Here is a 19,556-nt window from a genome sequence, read left to right on the forward strand (position 1 = left end):
TTAATCGGCATAGAACACGTCCATGTAAACGCCTCAATCGGACGTGTTCTGTTCCGACTGAGCTATTAGTTGGATTCTCAGGCTGCATGTAAACATGGCTCGGAAGTCCTGTGAAGTATTCATAACCATCTCGTATAATAAGTTTGTGAGGGAGCTTTTAGAGATGGACATCTGGTTCCTGTCACTACTGTGAACAGTTTTGACACAGTAAGTTTCTGTTTCACATCAGTTTAAATGATGTTGGCATCTTAACAATTAAATTATGCAGGAAAAAGTGATTAAATTCCCCATTGTCGGATACCTAGAGCGTTAGCCAGTCTCTCCCGACTTCAAGACGTTAGTCCATTTCCTTCTTAAACTTTCTGAACTCTACACTTCCGCCAGTGCAAAGGCTCTTGTGTTGCGTACGTATGACGCAGATGTAGAGCTGGCCAGGGTGGAGGGACATCAGCGGAGGGCAGATGTCGTTGGGCTTAGTGCGGTAAACTGCTCCGGCTGCCGCACTTAAGCGAACCTTCACTGTCATGGACTGCGTGAAGCTTGACTCGGTGTGAATGGAGAACGGGGGAAATGATGATAAAGATTACGAAAAGCTTTCTGGCTGAGTTGGCGTTCGCCACACGCGCTGACCCACACAGACTCCGCTGGACACAGGAAGAGCACTTAGAGATAACCTCCATATCCCGCAGTTACCTTCAGTATTACACACGCTGCCTTTCGCTCTCCTTCGTACACTCTGTGATTATCCTCTTTCATGCTTTCGTTCTTTCTCTTTCTACCTTCTTTCTTTCTTTCTCTCGGTTTGATCATGTCGTCATTTTTCCTGTTCTTGTTACCTTCTCTTAGTTTTTAGTTTTATAGCACGTTTCATGTTACACTGCCCTACTTTTACCCCATTTTAAGCACCGATTGTCCGTCTGACTCAACTCTGAGCGAAATCTAGTGTACGCTGGTCAACGACTCAATCTGAGCAGACTCCTGCAACGGCCAATGAGCGTGAAAGGAGAAAATACAGCAAGTAAACAGAAAAATGGTGGAAAGTCTCGTGTGGAGCAAAGCTTTTTAATAAGTTGAGTACATTTAAAACTAAAAAAAAAAAGAACTGATCACTTTTTAAATCCATGATCCTCACTTAAACATGTTTATCTGCTGCTTCTTTACTGTGGCAGCATAAACGGCAGATAAACAGAAGCAGCTCTATGTTTGTTTGTTTGGGTGTCCTAGTAACGGGACTGTGCGAGAGTTTGCGCGAGAGTTTGCGCGAGAGTTTCGTTTGGTTCAGCAACAGCTTAAAAGTTAGTAGCGTGTGATCTCTAATCATTCAGTGTTTGATCCCCAATATTTCAGTCACCCAAAAATCTGCAAAACCAGTGTGATGCAAGATGCCCTGTCTTTTTATAATCTGTTAAGACTGTAGAAGTAGTGTGGTGAACCCAAAGCTTCAGTTACATCTCAAAGTGGTTTCCGCGGGAACGCAAGTTGAAGAAAAGAAAAATTAAAACAGTTCTCTAAATGAAATCTTATGACGCCCAGTTAGAATTTTAGTCTTTAGTTCTCTCTATTTTTTTCAGAAGCTCTTATCTTTCAGAGCCACTGAGGTGAAAATGTGAGATTCTGAATGTTTTCCCTCGAGTTTTATATTCTTTTACATCTTTCTTTCTCTAATTCTTTTCATTTCTAAGGTAGTGGTTGTTAGAGCCACTAAGGTAAACGTTTTTAAACCAGTATGAATTGTTGGTGTTTGTGCTTAATTGTTTTTAAATGTTCACATTCTTATTAACTTCATTTACTTTCCTTTTTTCCCCACTTTACCTTGTTTGTAGGGTTTTTCCCGGGTAGCTCTCAGGGCTGTGATGCTTTTCTTCGTCACAAGATGACCCTCATCTCTCCCTCCATTCTGAAGAAGTACAGCATCCCCTTTGACAGGGTGAGTAGATTAAAGAGGGATTTTGTAGTTTTTCATCATTTTTGCATAAAATTTTTGTATATAATTTTAAGAAGGGAGGGGTTTTCTAGAATAATCTGAATGGGGAGAACATTCTAGAACCGTTAGAGTTGGCAAATATTCTGGTGTAGTGTTAATCAGGATTGAACAGTCTTACTGTGGAAACAGTGCAGGTTAGAAATCGGGGGGGACCCGTATCCAGTAAGCTTCCCTGCCCCTTACTTAACCCTAGCACATGTGATCCAGCCAGTCAGGGGGCTTGGGAAGATGTTGATTAGCTGGAGCAGGTGCGGCACATTGTGGTTAGAACTAGGCTCTGCAGGAAGGTTGATGGTCCTGGTCTCTGGTCCTGGAGACCCCTGTTTTAGAACAATGAATGGGGAGAAAATACTGCAGAGCAGTGAATGGGAGGAATATTAACCCTCCTGTTTCGGGTCATTTTGACCCCATTCAGTGTTTAATGTCTCTACATAATTGATTTACATCACGTTTTTTCTTCATATTTAATATTTTCTAATTCTAACGACTGGGTAAACATGAAATTGACATGGTTTCAGTGTTCTGTTCCTATCTTCGTATGTGTCTTCTTCTAAGAAGAAGTATTTGGATGATATTGAGGTCATTATAACACAATTCTATAATCTCTGAAAAAAATCGTCCTTCTCCTTTAAGGCCTTAACCTACCATAAGCATAGCTGTAGGGCTAAAACTTTGAATGGGAATGTAAGGTTGGTGGTTGGTTAGTGTAGTGGACAACACCTCTGCCTTCTACACTATAGACTAGAGTTCAATACCCCACCTGGGCAGCACCCTACACTATACCAATAAGAGTCCTTGGGCAAGACTCCTAACACCACCTTGGCCTACCAGTGTAAAATGATCAAATTGTAAGTCGCTCTGGATAAGAGCGTCAGCCACATGCCATAAATGAAAATGTAATCGGATACAGACATGCAGATGGATATTATTCTTCTATTCATCAGATTATTTACAGGATTGCACACCTCGTTCAGTCAGATAGAAATTGTAAGCCCGCTCCAGTTGAGGTCTATACATGGACGTGTTCTATTCCAATTGAGCAATTAGATTAAGTTTATTAAACGTGGCTATTGATCAGATTGTCATATATGAAAGGTTGACATTTGTAGCCAGTCATTGCAGCGCTTAAGCTGGGCGTACACTACATAATGTTATGCCTGATTATGCCTACCTCAAGCGATTTTCCAGGTTGGGAGGTCGATCCGAAGCTTGAGTGAGAGGGGAAATGAGTGAATCTTTAGCCCTGATCTGATCGAACTCTGAAGTGACCGGAGACTCTCTGATATTATCAGACACGCTTGATATTTCCATCTCAAAACGTTCATGACTCCTGCTGTGTGAGAATGTCAGAGATTTTCTCAGTGAGTGATTCAAACACCAGCCAATCAAAGAGCTAGAAGAGCAGAGAAAGAGGCGAAGAGACGCGCCACGAGCAGAGGCTGAAGAGCAGAGCGCGGAGACAGAGGAGAGGAGCTGTGTATAAAACAGACAAATTAGAGTCGATGTTTTTGCAGTGAAATATTTCTCCAGCTCTCACTGCGATATCAATGTTTCTCAGATCCGTATTAATCTCAAGTTTACGCTTTCTCTGCACTTGAAAACACAAAAGAGTCCAGTCCAGCCGGTTTAACATTGTCTGCGACGTGATCTCTGAGGAGATTTGGGCGTTTGAGTTCCTGTTCGCTGCCAGAACTTGTTATAGTGTGTGTTATACTATCCGTTTACTAATCGTCTGGTGTGAGATTCTGTCAAACTGACATCAAGTTTGTGATGGTCTTGGTTTTAAAAATCTGTTACGATTTTAAGTCGCATATTTAGCCTTACTGAAACCTGTGCCGTGCTGTCTTTTATTAGTTGTTAGCGGTCAGTTTGGTTATTCCTTTAAAATGAATGCCTCAACCTCTCATTGGATCGGCCGTCAGATCACCCATGGATCTGGCTCGTGCTGAAGTCTCCTCTCATTAGCATTTTTTATGTATGCTCACAGATTTGACATGATGGCCGGAGTCCACAGATTTAGACTGACCATCTCTTTCATTCTCCTCTCTTAACATTGCATCCACATTTGTGCCCACTGTCTCACACCCTGACATGCTGGCATTAGAATTCAGCTCAGAGTCAGACGAGGCATTCCTTTACCCATTCTGTTAGACAGAGGGAATGTTAGTATTAGTGAAACCCTCTCCAGTCCTCCTCTGAGTAAAACTGTCTAAATGACTTAAGACTTGGTGTTGGAAGAGGGTTGGTGAGTCAACCTCACTTTCTAATCCAATCCCCACACACACACACACACACACACACACACGTTCTGCTGCGCTGACCCACTCGTGTGGGTGCTTTGATTAAATGGAGACGCTTACTTCAGCTTCAACACTGCAAAATGTATGAGCACACTCACTCATTACGCTCTCGATTCATCTCGTTTCAAAGCGTGGCCAAGTGTGTGTGAAGGGAGGGAGTCGAAGAGCGGAGAGAGTGGATATCATGCATGCTAATGTTGGCGTGAGCAGTGCTGAATGTCACTGTGGTCTGTAGGGAGGCTCTGCGGGTTCCTGCTCAGCCGAGGAGTGTACAGAGCTAACGCTGCACTGATTAGGCGACTGATTGTGGATTCTTGCTGTTGATGCCGTTGATGTGACCCTTATTGTAGAGAGTGCCATTTGGCTGAACTGTTTGAATCTGATTATTTAATTAGCAACACAATGAATTATATTTGCATGCGGTTTACAGTTTGAGTGGTTCTGAAGTGCCGTTGTAGGACTTTCTTACGTACATTCATGACATCAGTGAGTGTGATCCACTTTACTCAGCCAATAAGCTGATCAGCTCACCAACAAATCAGCACTTGGTAGCAGTAATTTCAACCAATCAACACTCAGTAACGCTAACCACTTAGTGCTCAGTAGCAGTAAAACCAACCAGTCAGCGCTCCGTGGCGGTAACACCAACCAGTCAGCGCTCCGTGGCTGTAACGCCAACCAGTCAGCGCTCCGTGGCTGCAACGCCAACCAGTCAGCGCTCCGTGGCTGTAACGCCAGCCAGTCAGCGCTCCGTGGCGGTAACGCCAACCGGTCAGCGCTCCGTGGCGGTAACGCCAACCGGTCAGCGCTCCGTGGCGGTAACGCCAACCGGTCAGCGCTCCGTGGCTGTAACGCCAGCCGGTCAGCGCTCCGTGGCTGTAACGCCAGCCGGTCAGCGCTCGGTGGCTGTAACGCCAGCCGGTCAGCGCTCGGTGGCTGTAACGCCAGCCGGTCAGCGCTCGGTGGCTGTAACGCCAGCCGGTCAGCGCTCGGTGGCTGTAACGCCAGCCGGTCAGCGCTCGGTGGCTGTAACGCCAGCCGGTCAGCGCTCGGTGGCGGTAACGCCAGCCGGTCACCAGCATAATCTAAACATTTTTCTCCTCCAGACTTTAATAAATAAATGCATCATCAGATATAGAAGTATGATTCTCATACTGTCATGCAACTTTTTTTCTTACTGTTCTCTCTCTCTCTCTCTCTCTCTCTCTCTCTCTCTCTCTCTCTCTCTCTCTCTCTCTCTCTCTCTCTCTCTGTATTAATTCCTTTGTCTGATGTTCGTGGCTCATTAAGTTCAGTTCACTCCTCTGAACCTCCTCCAGCCAATCTCTGTGCTGCAGATTACACTTCAGCTTGCATTATTTCATTTTTTCCATTGCATAAATTAATCACTGCATTAATTTTTCTCTCTTTCACCCGTTCCATTGTGAGAGTGAAGGCCGCTCTCGGTGACGAGTAGAGATTAAACTGGAGGCAGTCTGCCTAACGGGGCCCAAATGAAGTTCGCTGCTCTTGGCTGAGTTTCTCAAAAGTTTTCCTCTTTTGTCAGTTGTTTTTTTTTTTTTTTTTCCCCAGTTTTTTGCTTCTTCTCTGGTTTATCGTCGTTGTTGGAGGTGAGGTTACCTGACAGTCTGTGGAGCATTAAAAATAAACCTGAGTATGTATGAAAGCAGGTTGACTGAGCATGTTTGTGAGTGTCTGGTGTTTCTCGGATTCTCCTCAGCAGGTCGTCTCTGCTTCTGCCTCTCTGCATCTACTCGCTTGGTTAGTTTCTCCTTCTGTGTTTTTCCACATGCAGATGAAAAAGCCGTTAAAGGAGGGGTTCAATAGGAAAACGCCGATAGGGGAATTCTGAGCAGATGCCGATATCCGTTTGCATATCCACCCATACTAAGGCAGATACATAAGCATTTATCAAATGTAGCCATTGGAATTCAAGCTATCTTACAGAGAAATGCATCACTTCGCTGTTGCTGGAAGAAAACCATGCATCTCCAAAATGGTATTTTTGCAGGAGAAGGAAAAAACCTACTTTACTTTCAATGGAGGTCAATGGAACCAGAATTTTTTCTAAGTAACTTTGGGTCATTTTTTTTGTCCCTTCATCATGAAATTTACATACAGTGTAAAGGACAACGGGTATTTTTAAATTGTCAAAAATGGAGAGGGTTTTCTTCCCACGGCTGCGCTGTATTATTGAAGGGCTACAGATGCAGTAAAGTGAGCAGAATGCAGGTTTTAGTGTGTTAACCCAGCATAGTCTGAACATCCTGCTTTTCAGGAGTGAAGCCTTGGTTACACTGCATGACTTTTAAAGTCTTAACTGATTATAATAAGACTGGTCATCTCATGCTATCAGACTGGGTTTTGCCTTTTTTTAGGGCTACTGAAAAATTACCACTAAACTTTTAAGCTGCTGCTAAATGGAATGGAGCTCACTGGACTGAACTTGCATGTTCTCCCAATAATAGGAGATGCAAATAAACAAACATGGAGCTGCTGTTTTTTTTTTTTTTCTGCCACTTGCACTAACGCAGTAAAGAAGCAGCAGGTGAGGACTGTGGATTTAAAAATGTGGTAAATTTTTTTAGAGTTTTAAATGTACATAAACTCAATTTTACTCATGTCTTAAACTCAGGCTAATTAAAAATCTTCGCTCCACACATTCGTCATTTTTTATTCTTTACTTGTTTTTCTTCTTTCATGCTCTCATTTTTCATTGGTTGTTGCAGGAGTCTGTTCACATTGAGTCGTTGACCAGTTTACAGTCAAAAACTGAAACATGTTTGATGAACTCCGACTGGTCTGATACGCGTTCAGGAGTCTGTGCCCCTCACACACGACTCTACTCTCTCTCTGACTGACCCAAAAAACCTGCAGACTACAGTCAACCAGCATAGACTCGGCCAGACTGAGAATCTGAGCTAAAATCGGGGTAAAAATCTAATTTAAAAAGCCATTTAAATTGTTCGTCAGAAGGAATCATCTTTCCGCTGGTGGTAATTTTCTTAACGCTTTAAATGACCAGTTATAATAGACACTTCTATAACTTATGAGTAGCTCAGCCAGTTTGCGTTAAAGTCAATGTAAGTACTGAATAATAAGCCTGGGATTTTAAGGGGTTAAAGCAATTAGCCTCCATCTCTATATTTACACACTCCCTACATTTTGTCAGCATATCTAATATTTCTCATTTTTAGACATGTTGTAAGGATATTAGTATTTCTGTAGTATGTTTACTTTTGTCCAGACATTTTTACTTGACTTAAATCTTTTTTTTTCAAGTGAAATTAGCACATTTCTAAAAAAAATAAGTCAATATAATGAGAATTTCACTTGAAAATGTGTTTTTATTTATTTATTTATTAAATAAGTGAATCACAGATGTAGTCGGTCAGTCAAGACCTGTTTGAGCTACATTACCCTTGTAGCTCTGGTGCAAAACTAAAGAGGCAAACTTGAGACACCAAGCACGATTTCTAATGGCATAAATCCGATTTTTCATTGAAATGTTCCTTTAAGAAATGCCAGACTGATGTTTATGCAGAACACTCAGCATATAATTGTGTTGGTAACATAAAGAAATGCATTAGGAGGTGTTTACAGTCGGATCTTTAGTGGGTACTCGTACACCCTTTTATAAGCATTGGCTTTGCTTGACCCGATCGAAGGGTCTTGTGTACGTCTCTGTTGGACACTAAGCCAGAATAAGTCATCGATTAGTGCCGTGTAAGAACTTTGTTAATTTCACAGCAGCCGTTGACCTTCAGGGGCGTCCAGTAATGTTCTCCAGCCACGCGGAGCTAATTCAGTGAGTAAATCATGATCAGACACCATTGATTTTATTGATGGTAAACGGAGCCGGGCGATCGAGTGAGCGAGCGGAGAGGCACACAGGACTGAAATATAGCTTACATTCACCCCTAATTCATCTAACTTAGTTTCTAATGGACGCCATGCAGCCGCTGAGCCGAGGCACTTCTGGGGACCCTCACATCTCCGGAAGCGACGGCAGCACTTGGGGGGGGGGGGGGGGGAAACCGAAATGAAAATATTCATTTGCCAAGGCTGGCTAACTCTGAACGCCATGCTCACTGACTCCACACTTAATTGCACTTGTACTGCCCGAAGTAGCATTCTAGGATTGAAGCTGTGAGGCAGTTTAGACGAGGGAGGAAGAGAGAGAAATTAAAGAATGGATGGAGAGAGAGAAAAAGAAAGTGTAGAGGGAGAGAACAGAATGAAGTAGAGAGACAAAATGAAAGATGTGGATAGAGGGGGAAGAAGGAGGGGTGGAAAGAAAGGAAAGGAGGTGAGAGGTGCATGAAGGAAGAGTGAGTAAGAGAGAGAGAAGAATGATGGAATGAGAGTTGGATAGAGAGATAGAGGGGGGAGAAGATAGTGAGATGGGTGAAGGAGAGAAACAGTGGTGGATGGAGAAGGAGAGAGTAGAGGAAGGTGAGAGAAGGGATTGAGGGAGCAGTGGAAGGAGAGGGGTGGAGAAAGCAGGTGAGGAAAAGGTGGATGGAGGAGGAGAGAGAAGGAACGGTGGACGGGAGAAGGAGAGGGATAGAGGAAGACCCAGAGAGAGGTGGATAAATAAGGTGAGGGAAGGGTGGAAGGAGGAGGAGAGAGGGAGATAATGGAAGGAGGAGGAGAGGTGGATGGAGGAGAGAGAAGAATTAAGTCCTAAAGTGTCGTTTACAGCTTAATTCATCACTGAAGTCCTCACTGACTCACTGCTGTGTCTTCCATCAGAGTTACAGTCCTGAATATCTCTGTGTGCCGTGAACACGCTTGGTCAACTAGTGCTGCTGCTAGCGGTCACTTCTGTGGGGCAGTGGGCAGTTCACCGATTACAAATCTTCAAGCATACTGAGGTTCAAATGAAAACGACGACACTGCAGTCCCTCCCTCATCCTCTGCTGTGCAGTGCATTGCATGTGAACGACTCCACTTTCTTTTCGAGGCAGAGGACATAAAGAAATGGCCAGGCCTTTGGGCTCAGCCTTAGCCTGTCAGGCAGTCCGAAGGCGGGCACGATTGTGGACGCACTGCGGACCAGCAGGCGCTGAAGCATGAGACAAACGACTTTATTTCTCCTTCCACTTTAAAATGGTGCAGCAGCTACATTTAAGGTGGAACAGAAAATGCAAATCCAAACCCAGAGAATTCAGTCAAACATAACTTCTAAGTAAGAAACCGTTTTTTTTTTGTTTTTTTTTAATTAAAATAAGTTTAGTGTGATATAAACTGAAACTGTCAGAATGAGCGCTTGAATCATTCCCTGATGTAAAATTTTGGACATGCTTTAATTTCTGTAATCAGTTAACCTTTCAACGGTTTTTGGATTAATCAGTAATTTTAACGATTGTGTTCCTATTTACATTTATATTAGAAATACATTTAAATCATGGAACAGGAAACAGGAATTTGCAAGTGTCTGTTTAAAAAAAAAATATATATATATATATATATTTTCTGTTACTTTTGTTTCTGTGAAGAAATTTTTGTCTATTTTTGTAACTAATTTTCTATATTATCTTTTAGATTATAACTATTATAACTTTGCTTTTTTTCTTTTTAGTGTATCGTCTTACTTTGAGTAGTAGCACACATTTAATAATTTATGTATTTCTTTTTTTTTTTTGTAAAGTAATGGAAATGTGGGCATTTCTATGATGATGATGTAGTAATAAATATAGCAATAATAGCAATAATCATCTCTGTCAGTTGTAAGACTGAAAGCAGTAGGGCTGGGCGGTGCTGCAAAAATGTGTAGACGTAGTTATAGAGATCGTTGTTTTACTCTTTGCCTTATACATATTCATTACTTAATTTCCCCCTTATTTCTTTTTCAGTTTGTTTTTTTTCTTTAGGTGATACTTTTTTGTGAATACACACACACTAGGGGGCAGTGAGCACACTTGCCTGGAGCGGTGGGCAGCCCTATCCACGGCGCCCAGGGAGCAATTGGGGGTTAGGCGTCTTGCTCAAGGACACCTCAGTCATGGACTGTCGGTGCTGGGGATCGAACCGGCAACCTTCCAGTCACAGTGCCAGTTCCCTAACCTCCAGCCCACGACTGCCCCAACAAATTACTATTATGGGTTTATAGTTATATTACATTACATTTTATTTATTTATTTATTTATGCATTTATTTAAGTTTATATTGACTTCAGACTTTTAAATGACTCTTGTGCTGGGGTTTAAATAAATAGTTTATTACTGTTGTTATTATTAAGTTTATTTTTATTATCAAGTTTATTTTATAGTTTTTACAGTCGTTAGTCATTATGTTAATAAGAAACATGAACATATATCAGGCCGTTGGTATACGAGTGTATTGATGTTCTCTTTTCTGCTGTTTGTGACTCTCTTGTGTAGATCACTCAGGAGGCGGGTGAGTTTATGGTCACGTTCCCGTACGGCTACCACGCCGGCTTCAACCACGGCTTCAACTGCGCCGAGTCCACTAACTTCGCCACGCTGCGCTGGATCGACTACGGAAAAATGGCCACACAGGTGGGCAGCATGTCTCGAACAAGTCCAACACTGTGTTAATGAATTAATTAACTCATTCATAATCAGAGGTACTAGAATAAGACATGTTTATAGTTCAATACATAGCAATGTTACCTGCTTAGAGTTCAGCGTAGCTGTTTTCAAATGAAGGCAGTAGTTTGACAAGAAGGAACAGTTCAGCAAAAATCAAGTTTACCAAGTTTTCTTCCCATTTTGCTAAAGCTTCATGTCTGAAAGCTTCATGTCTGAAAGCTTCATGTCTGAAGTTTGCTTTTTTTTAGTTTTGTACTGAAGCTACGAGAATAACGGAGCCAACGGCTAATGGGAGCTTATACCCCACCGATTAGCATTGTGCTAACTACATGCTTAAATCATCACATTTGCTTCAAGACATGTTGTTCAGTATCTCTAATAGACTTGATTTGTGGTTTGTGACACTGTATGACCCACTGTTCCCTATAAATATGGACTAAAGCACGTTACGTATCTGCATACGTACGTCAGTACATGGTTCTGAGAACTGCAGTGTTCAGTCTGTGGAGTCGTTTTGCTCTAATCCTCTTCTGAGTGAGCTGCACCAGCAGGTTGTACTAAAGGGAGTGGAAGGGAGCAGCTTGGAGCCAGCAGGCCGAGCACATGATTGTGCCCAATTCACTTTTCATCAGCTGCAGTCGTAACTCTCCACTACACTTACATTATCCTCGATCAGGCCTATTGAACTACAGCGGGATTCATTTACGGGGTTTTGAAACAAGTTTGACTCAAAGCCACCCAAGACAATAGCTGTGTCCCAATTCAGGGGCTGCTTTCTTCGAAGGACGTGGTCTATGAAGGCTGCGTAGACCCGCAAAGGCTGGACTGAAATGAGACCATCTGCTCTAAGGTGGATTTCCTGTTTGCATCACATCGTTAGCTATTTGACTGAGTCTAAACCCAGTACTTGTATTTAAAAGCGAACTCCTCAGTCGTTTGCTCAGTTTGCTCCTTTACTGTCGCCGCCATGGTCTCGAATCCTTGCCAGCACCCAGTGATCCTTGGGATATGTTGGCTGGCAATGGATCCTTCATTGCTGTGTATGAAGGAGACTTCACAAAGAGGCAGCCTAGTCACGCCGATGTGATGCAATCGGCCTTCAAATATAGCCTCTGAAGGATGGAGCCCCTGAATTGGGGCACAGCTTGTATATACTCTAAACATTTATCTCAATACATTCTCTTTCTCTCGCTCTCTTGGTTTTCTTTATCTCTCCCCTCATACCTCTCTATCTGTTCCTCTCTGTGTATCTCCCTGTCTTTCTGTTCTTCTTTCCTTGTTTTATGTTCCTTCTACCCCCTTAAATTTCTCTCTCTCTCTCTCTCTCTCTCTCTCTCTCTCTCTCTCTCTCTCTCTCTCACACACACACTCTCTCTGTGTCTCTCTCTCTCTCTCTCTGTCTGTCTGTCTGTCTGTCTGTCTCTCTCTTCTTTGTTCCCCTCTACATTCTGTCATTCACTCGGTCTCTCCATGTTCAGCTCTCCACAGCTGTTGTGATTAGAGTGAGTGAGGGGAGAACGGTGCACCAAGTCATTATTTCAGTTGTGCTGGAGTTTGCCTCCTTGTACATCTTAATGGAGGAGCTCATTAGTGGAACCTTTATAAAGACTGGTTGCAGGGCTACACAGACACACACACACACACACACACACACACAGAAGAGATTCTTAAAACAAGCAGACAAATGGTTTCCACTCAGCGCACGCAAACAACGTACTGCACAATAACAGATCTGCCTGGACAGTCAGCCATGATAGTTGTATTTAAGGCTAATTAGAGACTAATTTATGCGAACCCTGACATGGATCAAAGGAAATGAAAATGGGAAATAAAGGTGAAGATTGAGAGGCCTCAGCCTGCTATAAATGGCCTACTCCTGGTTGGGGGGGGTGGCCTGTAGGGGACACATGGTTTCCTGTAAAGTGTCCCTCAGGGTGTAGCTGGATATCATAGCACTAAAGAGAAGGCCATCAGACATCTGAGAGAGAATCAAGTCTCAAAAGAGCAGAAGGAGAATGACCTCCTCCTGACTGTAATAAACAAGGGCTGCTAGATTTATATTTCAAGTCAATTAGTCTATTGACTATTATTCAGTTATATGAGTAATCTAACCATTATACTTATTTTTTTTGTCCACTGTTTGCTGCCGCTATCATACCGAGTTCATTCTGTTTAGCAGAATGTCCTGAAGGGTCAGTCTGAGAGAGGTCGGAGCAGCAGGTCATTATTCAGCCAACACACAGATGCAGTATTTAATTCTTCTTGGCCAAACAAGCTAAGATAAAGTTCCAGATACATGAAAAGAGAGCTGTGTTTTACATGTTAGTTTGTGTTTTGTGTGTTCAGATTTCTTTCTTCAGTAGCTTTTGGTTGGGTAAGTGATCATGACAGTAAACTTCCATTTAGAGTTCATCCGAATCTGATGGAGAACACATTGATTTTTGGAGACACTGTACAGGGTGGGCCATTTATATGGATACACCCAAATAAAATGGGAACGGTTGGTGATATTAACTTCCTGTTTGTGGCACATTAGTATATGGGAGGGGGAAAACTTTTCAAGATGGGTGGTGACCATGGCGCCTATTTTAGATCCAACTTTAGTTTTTTCAATGGGAAGAGGGTCGTGTGGCATCAAACTTATTGAGAATTTCACAAGAAAAACAACGGTGTGCTTGGTTTTAACGTAACTTTACTCTTTCATGAGTTATTTACAAGTTTCTGACCACATTGTACCGTTTCTTACATTGCAAGTGGCAATCATCGGGGTCCAAACACTCTGCAATGATTTTGATTATTAGCCAAACAGTGAAGTTGGTTTGTGTTTTTGGATTTCTTTTTTTAGTTGCTTTAGGGTGGGTAAATGATTGTTAGCAAGCATGACGGTCCTTCCAATTACTTTTCATTCGAATCTGATGTAGAACACATTGACTTTTAGGGAAGCTGTAGTTGCTGAAAGCTGAAAAGCTGTCTGCATGTTACGTCACAAGTGGCAATCATTGGGGTCCAAGCACTTTGCATTAATATCGAGCTAGTAAACACACATCATGGCCAAAATGTTTTGGATCAAAAGAAAAGAGGAAAAGTATACCAAACTTCATACACACTAATCTTTTCATCTTCTGGTACACAACAGATTTTTAACAAAACATCAAAATACATAGAAAACAATGCAATATTTGGTCATGGTTTAATTTGTATTGTGTTTAGATATATAAATATTTCCACAGTAGTTATGCATGTGTTTTATTTTTATGGTGCATCAGAATTTCATGATAAAGTCACTAAAGATCTTATTTAGGAATCATGCCGCCAGACTTGTGGGACTTGTTTCTGCGTTTTTCAGCTATTATAGTACTTTAGTACTTTTTCCATAATGTATGAAAACTCTGATAATTTCATTAGTTATTCTACACATCCAGCCTGTGATGTCAGTCTGTTGCAAATGCATGTTTTTAAACCTTGGGAACTCGAGCAATCTTGCAAATCTCCAAACACCAAAGTGAGGGGAAACTGAAGGGTTTATGATTCCTTTTTGGACAAGGACAATGTCTTTGACACTATATAGAGTGCTTTTGCTTTTAATTAAGCAACGTTGACTAATCATTGTGGTACTATAACATACACACACACCCTTTTCTTTAGTTCTCCTGTTGATGTGAGCAGCACCTGAAGGATGTAGATATTAGCAAGAGCATTTTATTGGACATTTTTCGCTGCTGCAGATAAACAGGCTTTCTATGGCACAGTTATGAAAACACGTCAGGGAAATAAACATAGATGGTCTGGACAGCCCTCAGCATCGTCCTCCCGCTGCTACAGCTGTGAAAAAGAGAGCGAGCGCAGCCTCTGATCATTTAACATCGTTAAAAATTGGCCTGGCCCCATTGCTTTCTAAAGCCTGAAGGGCAAAGCCTTTCCTTCTGGAACGCTCTGCATGTTTGTACACTCGCCGTCTCGCTGATGGAGGAGTTTAGAGTGTATGTGTTTGTGTGTTTGGTGTGTGTTAAAAAGCTTTAGTTCTTCCTGTTGAATCCATCTGGAGTTAATTTTAGGATCTTAGGATCATGAATGCTAATATTCAGTAAAGCATTTAGTCATTTGTTTGGCCAAAATAATGTTCTTTAGGTAATTTTATATATTTAATAGTTTTTTTACACTGATCAAGCATAACATTCTGACCACCTCCTTGTTTCTATGCTCACTGTCCAGTTGATCAGCTCCTCTTACTGTATAGCTGCTCTCTGTAGTTCTACAGTTACAGACTGTAGTCCATCTGTTTCTCTGATACTCTGTTACCCTGTTCTTCAGTGGTCATGAGCGCCATGGAGGGTCCATAGAGCAGGTACTATTTGGGTGGTGGATCATTCTCAGCACTGCAGTAACACTGACGTGGTGTGTGGTGTTTTTTTAAGTGAGAATAAGTTAACACACCCTCTACAGAGAATGTTTTAATACACCGTTTACTTTTATTTGCTAAATTTTACATGTTTAAAAACAAAAAGAAGCAAGATTTTTTTTTCTTTTTGTGGGTAAGTTTAGTGTTCATCCATTTAGTGTTTATCCAAATCTGATGTAGAACACGTTGATTTTTGGTAATCTGCACATTACATTGCAAGTGGCAATCATTGTAGTCCAAACACTCTGAATTAATATCAATTAGTAGCTCTATATATATATATATATATATATATATATATATATATATATATATATATATATATATATATATATATATATATATATAGTATTATTTTGTGTTAAACTTTAGAAACTTAAAATAAATAGAAATTGTGCACTAAAGTTTGCAGAAATATATCATAGGTCATATTTGTTTATGACTTGAAGAGGAAGTGTTAACTTAGAAAAACATGTAAGTTAACTGTGGATCATTCTGATACTCTGGAGTATTGATGTAATTCAGTCAGTACCATTAAAGTATTGAATTTCATTACCCACCCTGATTCAGGAACCCCTGCCCTCCTCCTCATCCTTTTTTTTTTTTTTTTTCTACTTTTTTCTCTCTGGCTTCAGTTCAGCAGAGAAAATACAGTAACTCCAATCGGAGCTGCACTGGAGCTGTAGTGTTGATATTGCTTTGTGGCTGGTGCTTGTTGTTGTGGTTATTAACACCACACAGATCCAGCCACCCCCAGCACACCCCCACACACCTCCCCGTATGGAGTTGTTCACCCTTGCCTGTCTTTGCTGTAGAATGTTCTCCGTAATTGAACACAAGGTTCCCAGTACACCAGAAAAAATAAAGGCTGGACGTAATATAGTGAACAGACACTCTGGAGAAAATTTGTTTTATTTTCATCTCTCTTTCTCCCTCCTCTCCTCTTTTTTTCCTTTCTTTTTTGTCTTTGTAAGCACTCTGCTGCTAGTAAGTGCTCCCTCGGTGGAGTAGGATGTGATTGCCTGCCATTAGCTCAGAGAGGACACCTGCCCGGACAGAGAAGAGACTTGCGCCGTTTTGGTGGCTGAATCTATCACCTGGAAAGGAGGCTGCTATTTTGGTAGTGTTTGTATCACACCTGTTCGGAATGATGTAGAGGACTACGGCTAGCCAGGGCGGGTGGGTGTGGAAGGTGGGAGCGCCAGCGTGAACCGAGGCTGATTTAGTTTCCCAAGAAACAGAATGAGGAGAGAAAGTCACGATTTAGCATTTCATGATAATCACACTTTACAAACTTTTGCAGAAGGCTTCCAGGATTCCAGCCCCCCTTTTTTCTTGATTAATTAATTTAATTTTTTTGACACTTTAAAGCTTGCCAGCTCTTTGCCAACACTAGCAATTGTGCATTCCTTTATTTAAAAAGAGTTGGATTCAGTCAACGCTATATTCTTGCATAAGTGCATCTGCATTTCTTCATCTACTGCATCTTTTAAACAATGCTTTATTTTATTGCTCTATTAATGTGTTCACTTTGTACACCTCTTTATTTTTGTACTTCAGACCAATCAATGACATCACACCATTTTGTACACTGGCACTGATTTCAGACTATTCTTACTTACAGGAACATTTTGCCAAACGATCACATTTACAGTTTTCCACACATCCCAGATTTCGTCGAGCAGCCGAGACATGCCAGGTGTCCAAATTGAGCTTTTTTAGGTTTTTCATATAATTAAGGAATGGAACATTGTATGAGAGTGTTATCTGTATAAGTTGTTAGATCCGTAATGTATTATACATTTAGCTTTTTTCTTTTTTTAGTTTACAACTGGAGCCAAGAAGCTAATGTTGCTAACAAAAACGAAGTCAATTCATCTCCTGTACTTCTCTAAACCTGCTCAAACCGCATCCAGCTCTTCGTTTAAGTCACAGACTTGTTGATGTGGATTAGGAAACAGGTTGACCTTAAGGTCATTTACCCTGATGTTCATGGCCTATTTCAGCGCGTATTGCTGTGACACACGGCACCATGTCTTTTTTTTCTGGGACACTCTGCTTATTCGCACATGCAGTCAATGTGAAAGTGGTGGCCAGTTAACATCGGCGCCGAAATGAAAAGCAAAGCTTAACGTGGCTCGCGCCGTGAATCAGGCCTTCGACAGCAGGTGACCACCGAAGCTTACTCCCCTCTGTGAGCACGCACATCACACAGGCAAATGGATGTTAGATTTGCCTCATGATTTGTTTTTATTTATATATCTTCATATAACAACGTACATCTTCAGTTTAACAAGTTTAGTTGGACAGTTATCTATAAATCGAAACAGCAGAAATGATAAGCGTGATCTGAGGCGTCCATATCACTGCGTAACGTGAAAGTTACGGATGTTGACCAGTGGCTGCCCGGCGGGCTCAGCGACACTGCAGTTTTGCTCTCTTTTGATACACAGCAATACTGTGCTGAGTTTCTCAACCACTGGGCCGCAGACCACAAGTGCACCATGAAGCACCCTCTGGTGGTCCTCAGGCTTTTATAGAGAAGGACCAAGTGGTCCGTAATGGTCCGTCAATGGCACTTTGTAATTAAAATCAATGTAATAGGATTATTAATACAAGCCCTGCAACAACAGCACAAAGCAGCTTCATTAATTTTCTTGAAATAAAGCACTCCCCTGATGCTTCCGTAAGCCACTCGTGGCGTTTTGCCGAGCCGTTCTTTAACGTACTTTTTGAAGCTTACACTTTCTGCTTTTATATGTTTTAGATCTTTTCATCTTTTTAAAAAGAATAGCCATAACATTTGAAGATGTAGATGCTTCCCTTAAAAGCATTTAAAATGCATCTTGAGAAATCATACTATCATGAGGTGTAAATCTGTGACCTGACGATTTTGATTGCAGTTCTCAAAGAAAGCACTTTAACTCCTCACAGAACAGCAAATTTCTTGGCGAATCAGATTAATTTGTCCATTCAGGATTAACAGATGTGTCTGTGGAATATCAGACAGTAGAAACCAGTATATGTAGTTTATTTAGCAAAAAAAAAAGCTTGAGAATAATAAAAAAAAATAATGTAAGCGATGACATCACCCCAAAATCAATGCAGCTGAATCACTGTCTTTAGATCGATGCATTTCTGTGTTTCTACAGTAGTAAATTGAGGTTGTTTTCCAGCCATTAAAAGAGACGAAAGAGCCTGGAATCTCAGTGACGTATCTGAATATCGTCAAAGGCGCTGGATTTCTGAGAAGACTTTATTTATTTATTTATTTATTTATTTATTTCCCCCTTTTTTTGTCGATAGCTCTCTGCCTGATCTAATGGAGGTTTCCTTTCAGCTCATTCATGTTCAGTGGCTTTGAGAGGAACTCCGGAAGATGATGATGGGAAATAAGAGCTCACTGGGTCCAAACAGAAAGAGCTGAGAGTGGGAGAATTATTCCAGTCGATGGACTTTCAACAGCACTCTTTTTGTTCATTATACAAAGCTAATTCAAGAAAAATCACAGGCCATTGTGTCCTGTAGGACTTGGAATACAGTCTTCAAGGGCCACATTGGGCCTGGTCATCTCCAAATAAATGAGGAATTTCCTCCTGTGTTTTGTTTTGTTTGATTTTATCAGTTTGTGATTAGTGTCTGGTTTTTACGTTGATACACACTGATACACACTTGAGCTCAATCCCATTTCTTTATTTCTGAGAGCCTCAAATAAAAGAGCATCACTTCATTAACAGCTACTAGCGCTGCTCTGTAGGTGACCCTGCCCGTCTGCAGTGACAGCAGAGGGGGGGTTATTTATTATTGCCCACCCCTAATTCTTCAGTGATATGAAACTGAAGTCAGCTATTCTCCAGGATCTTGTGTGAATCATCCCATTCCACCTTAAACGGTGTAGCAGTTTTGATGCCTGAGGCACGCTTTAAGGTGGAACAGGAAATTTAGCTAGCTAGATATAGAGACATCAGCAAACTACTAGTGATTTTTAAAAATCCTTATTATGAAGAAATGGACCATGATGCATTAAAACAACATTAAACTAAGATAATACAATGGTTGTCGTGATTTTTTTAAACAGAGAAATACTCACATTTGGGGGTTTCTTTGGTTTCTTGTGCAGCCATCTCGACAGTTTTGCTTTTTTCCCCTCATAACACTGTTTGGAGTCTCTGAAAAACATCTTTTGGAGGGGCGTGTAGCCCTAAACACTTTACTCCACTCGTCTTTCTCAACAAAAATCAGGATAATCTACACCTAATAGAATAGAATACACCAATTGCTAACAAATGTATGACCTCAAGTGCATAGCCATGCAG

General features: G+C 41.4%; 1 protein-coding gene across 1 annotated transcript in view; it reads left to right on the forward strand.

The window, feature by feature from the left end:
- Positions 1–19,556, forward strand: part of kdm4b (lysine (K)-specific demethylase 4B) — an 84,368-nt gene that overhangs the window by 30,591 nt on the left and 34,221 nt on the right. Inside the window, exons 7-8 of the mRNA XM_017683964.2 lie at positions 1,824–1,927; positions 10,671–10,808. Of these exons, the coding sequence (XP_017539453.1) occupies positions 1,824–1,927; positions 10,671–10,808 (242 nt within the window). The remainder of the gene's footprint in view (positions 1–1,823; positions 1,928–10,670; positions 10,809–19,556) is intronic.

This window comes from Pygocentrus nattereri, chromosome 15 (assembly GCF_015220715.1).
Source record: "Pygocentrus nattereri isolate fPygNat1 chromosome 15, fPygNat1.pri, whole genome shotgun sequence".
Classification (NCBI taxonomy): Eukaryota; Metazoa; Chordata; class Actinopteri; order Characiformes; family Serrasalmidae; genus Pygocentrus; species Pygocentrus nattereri.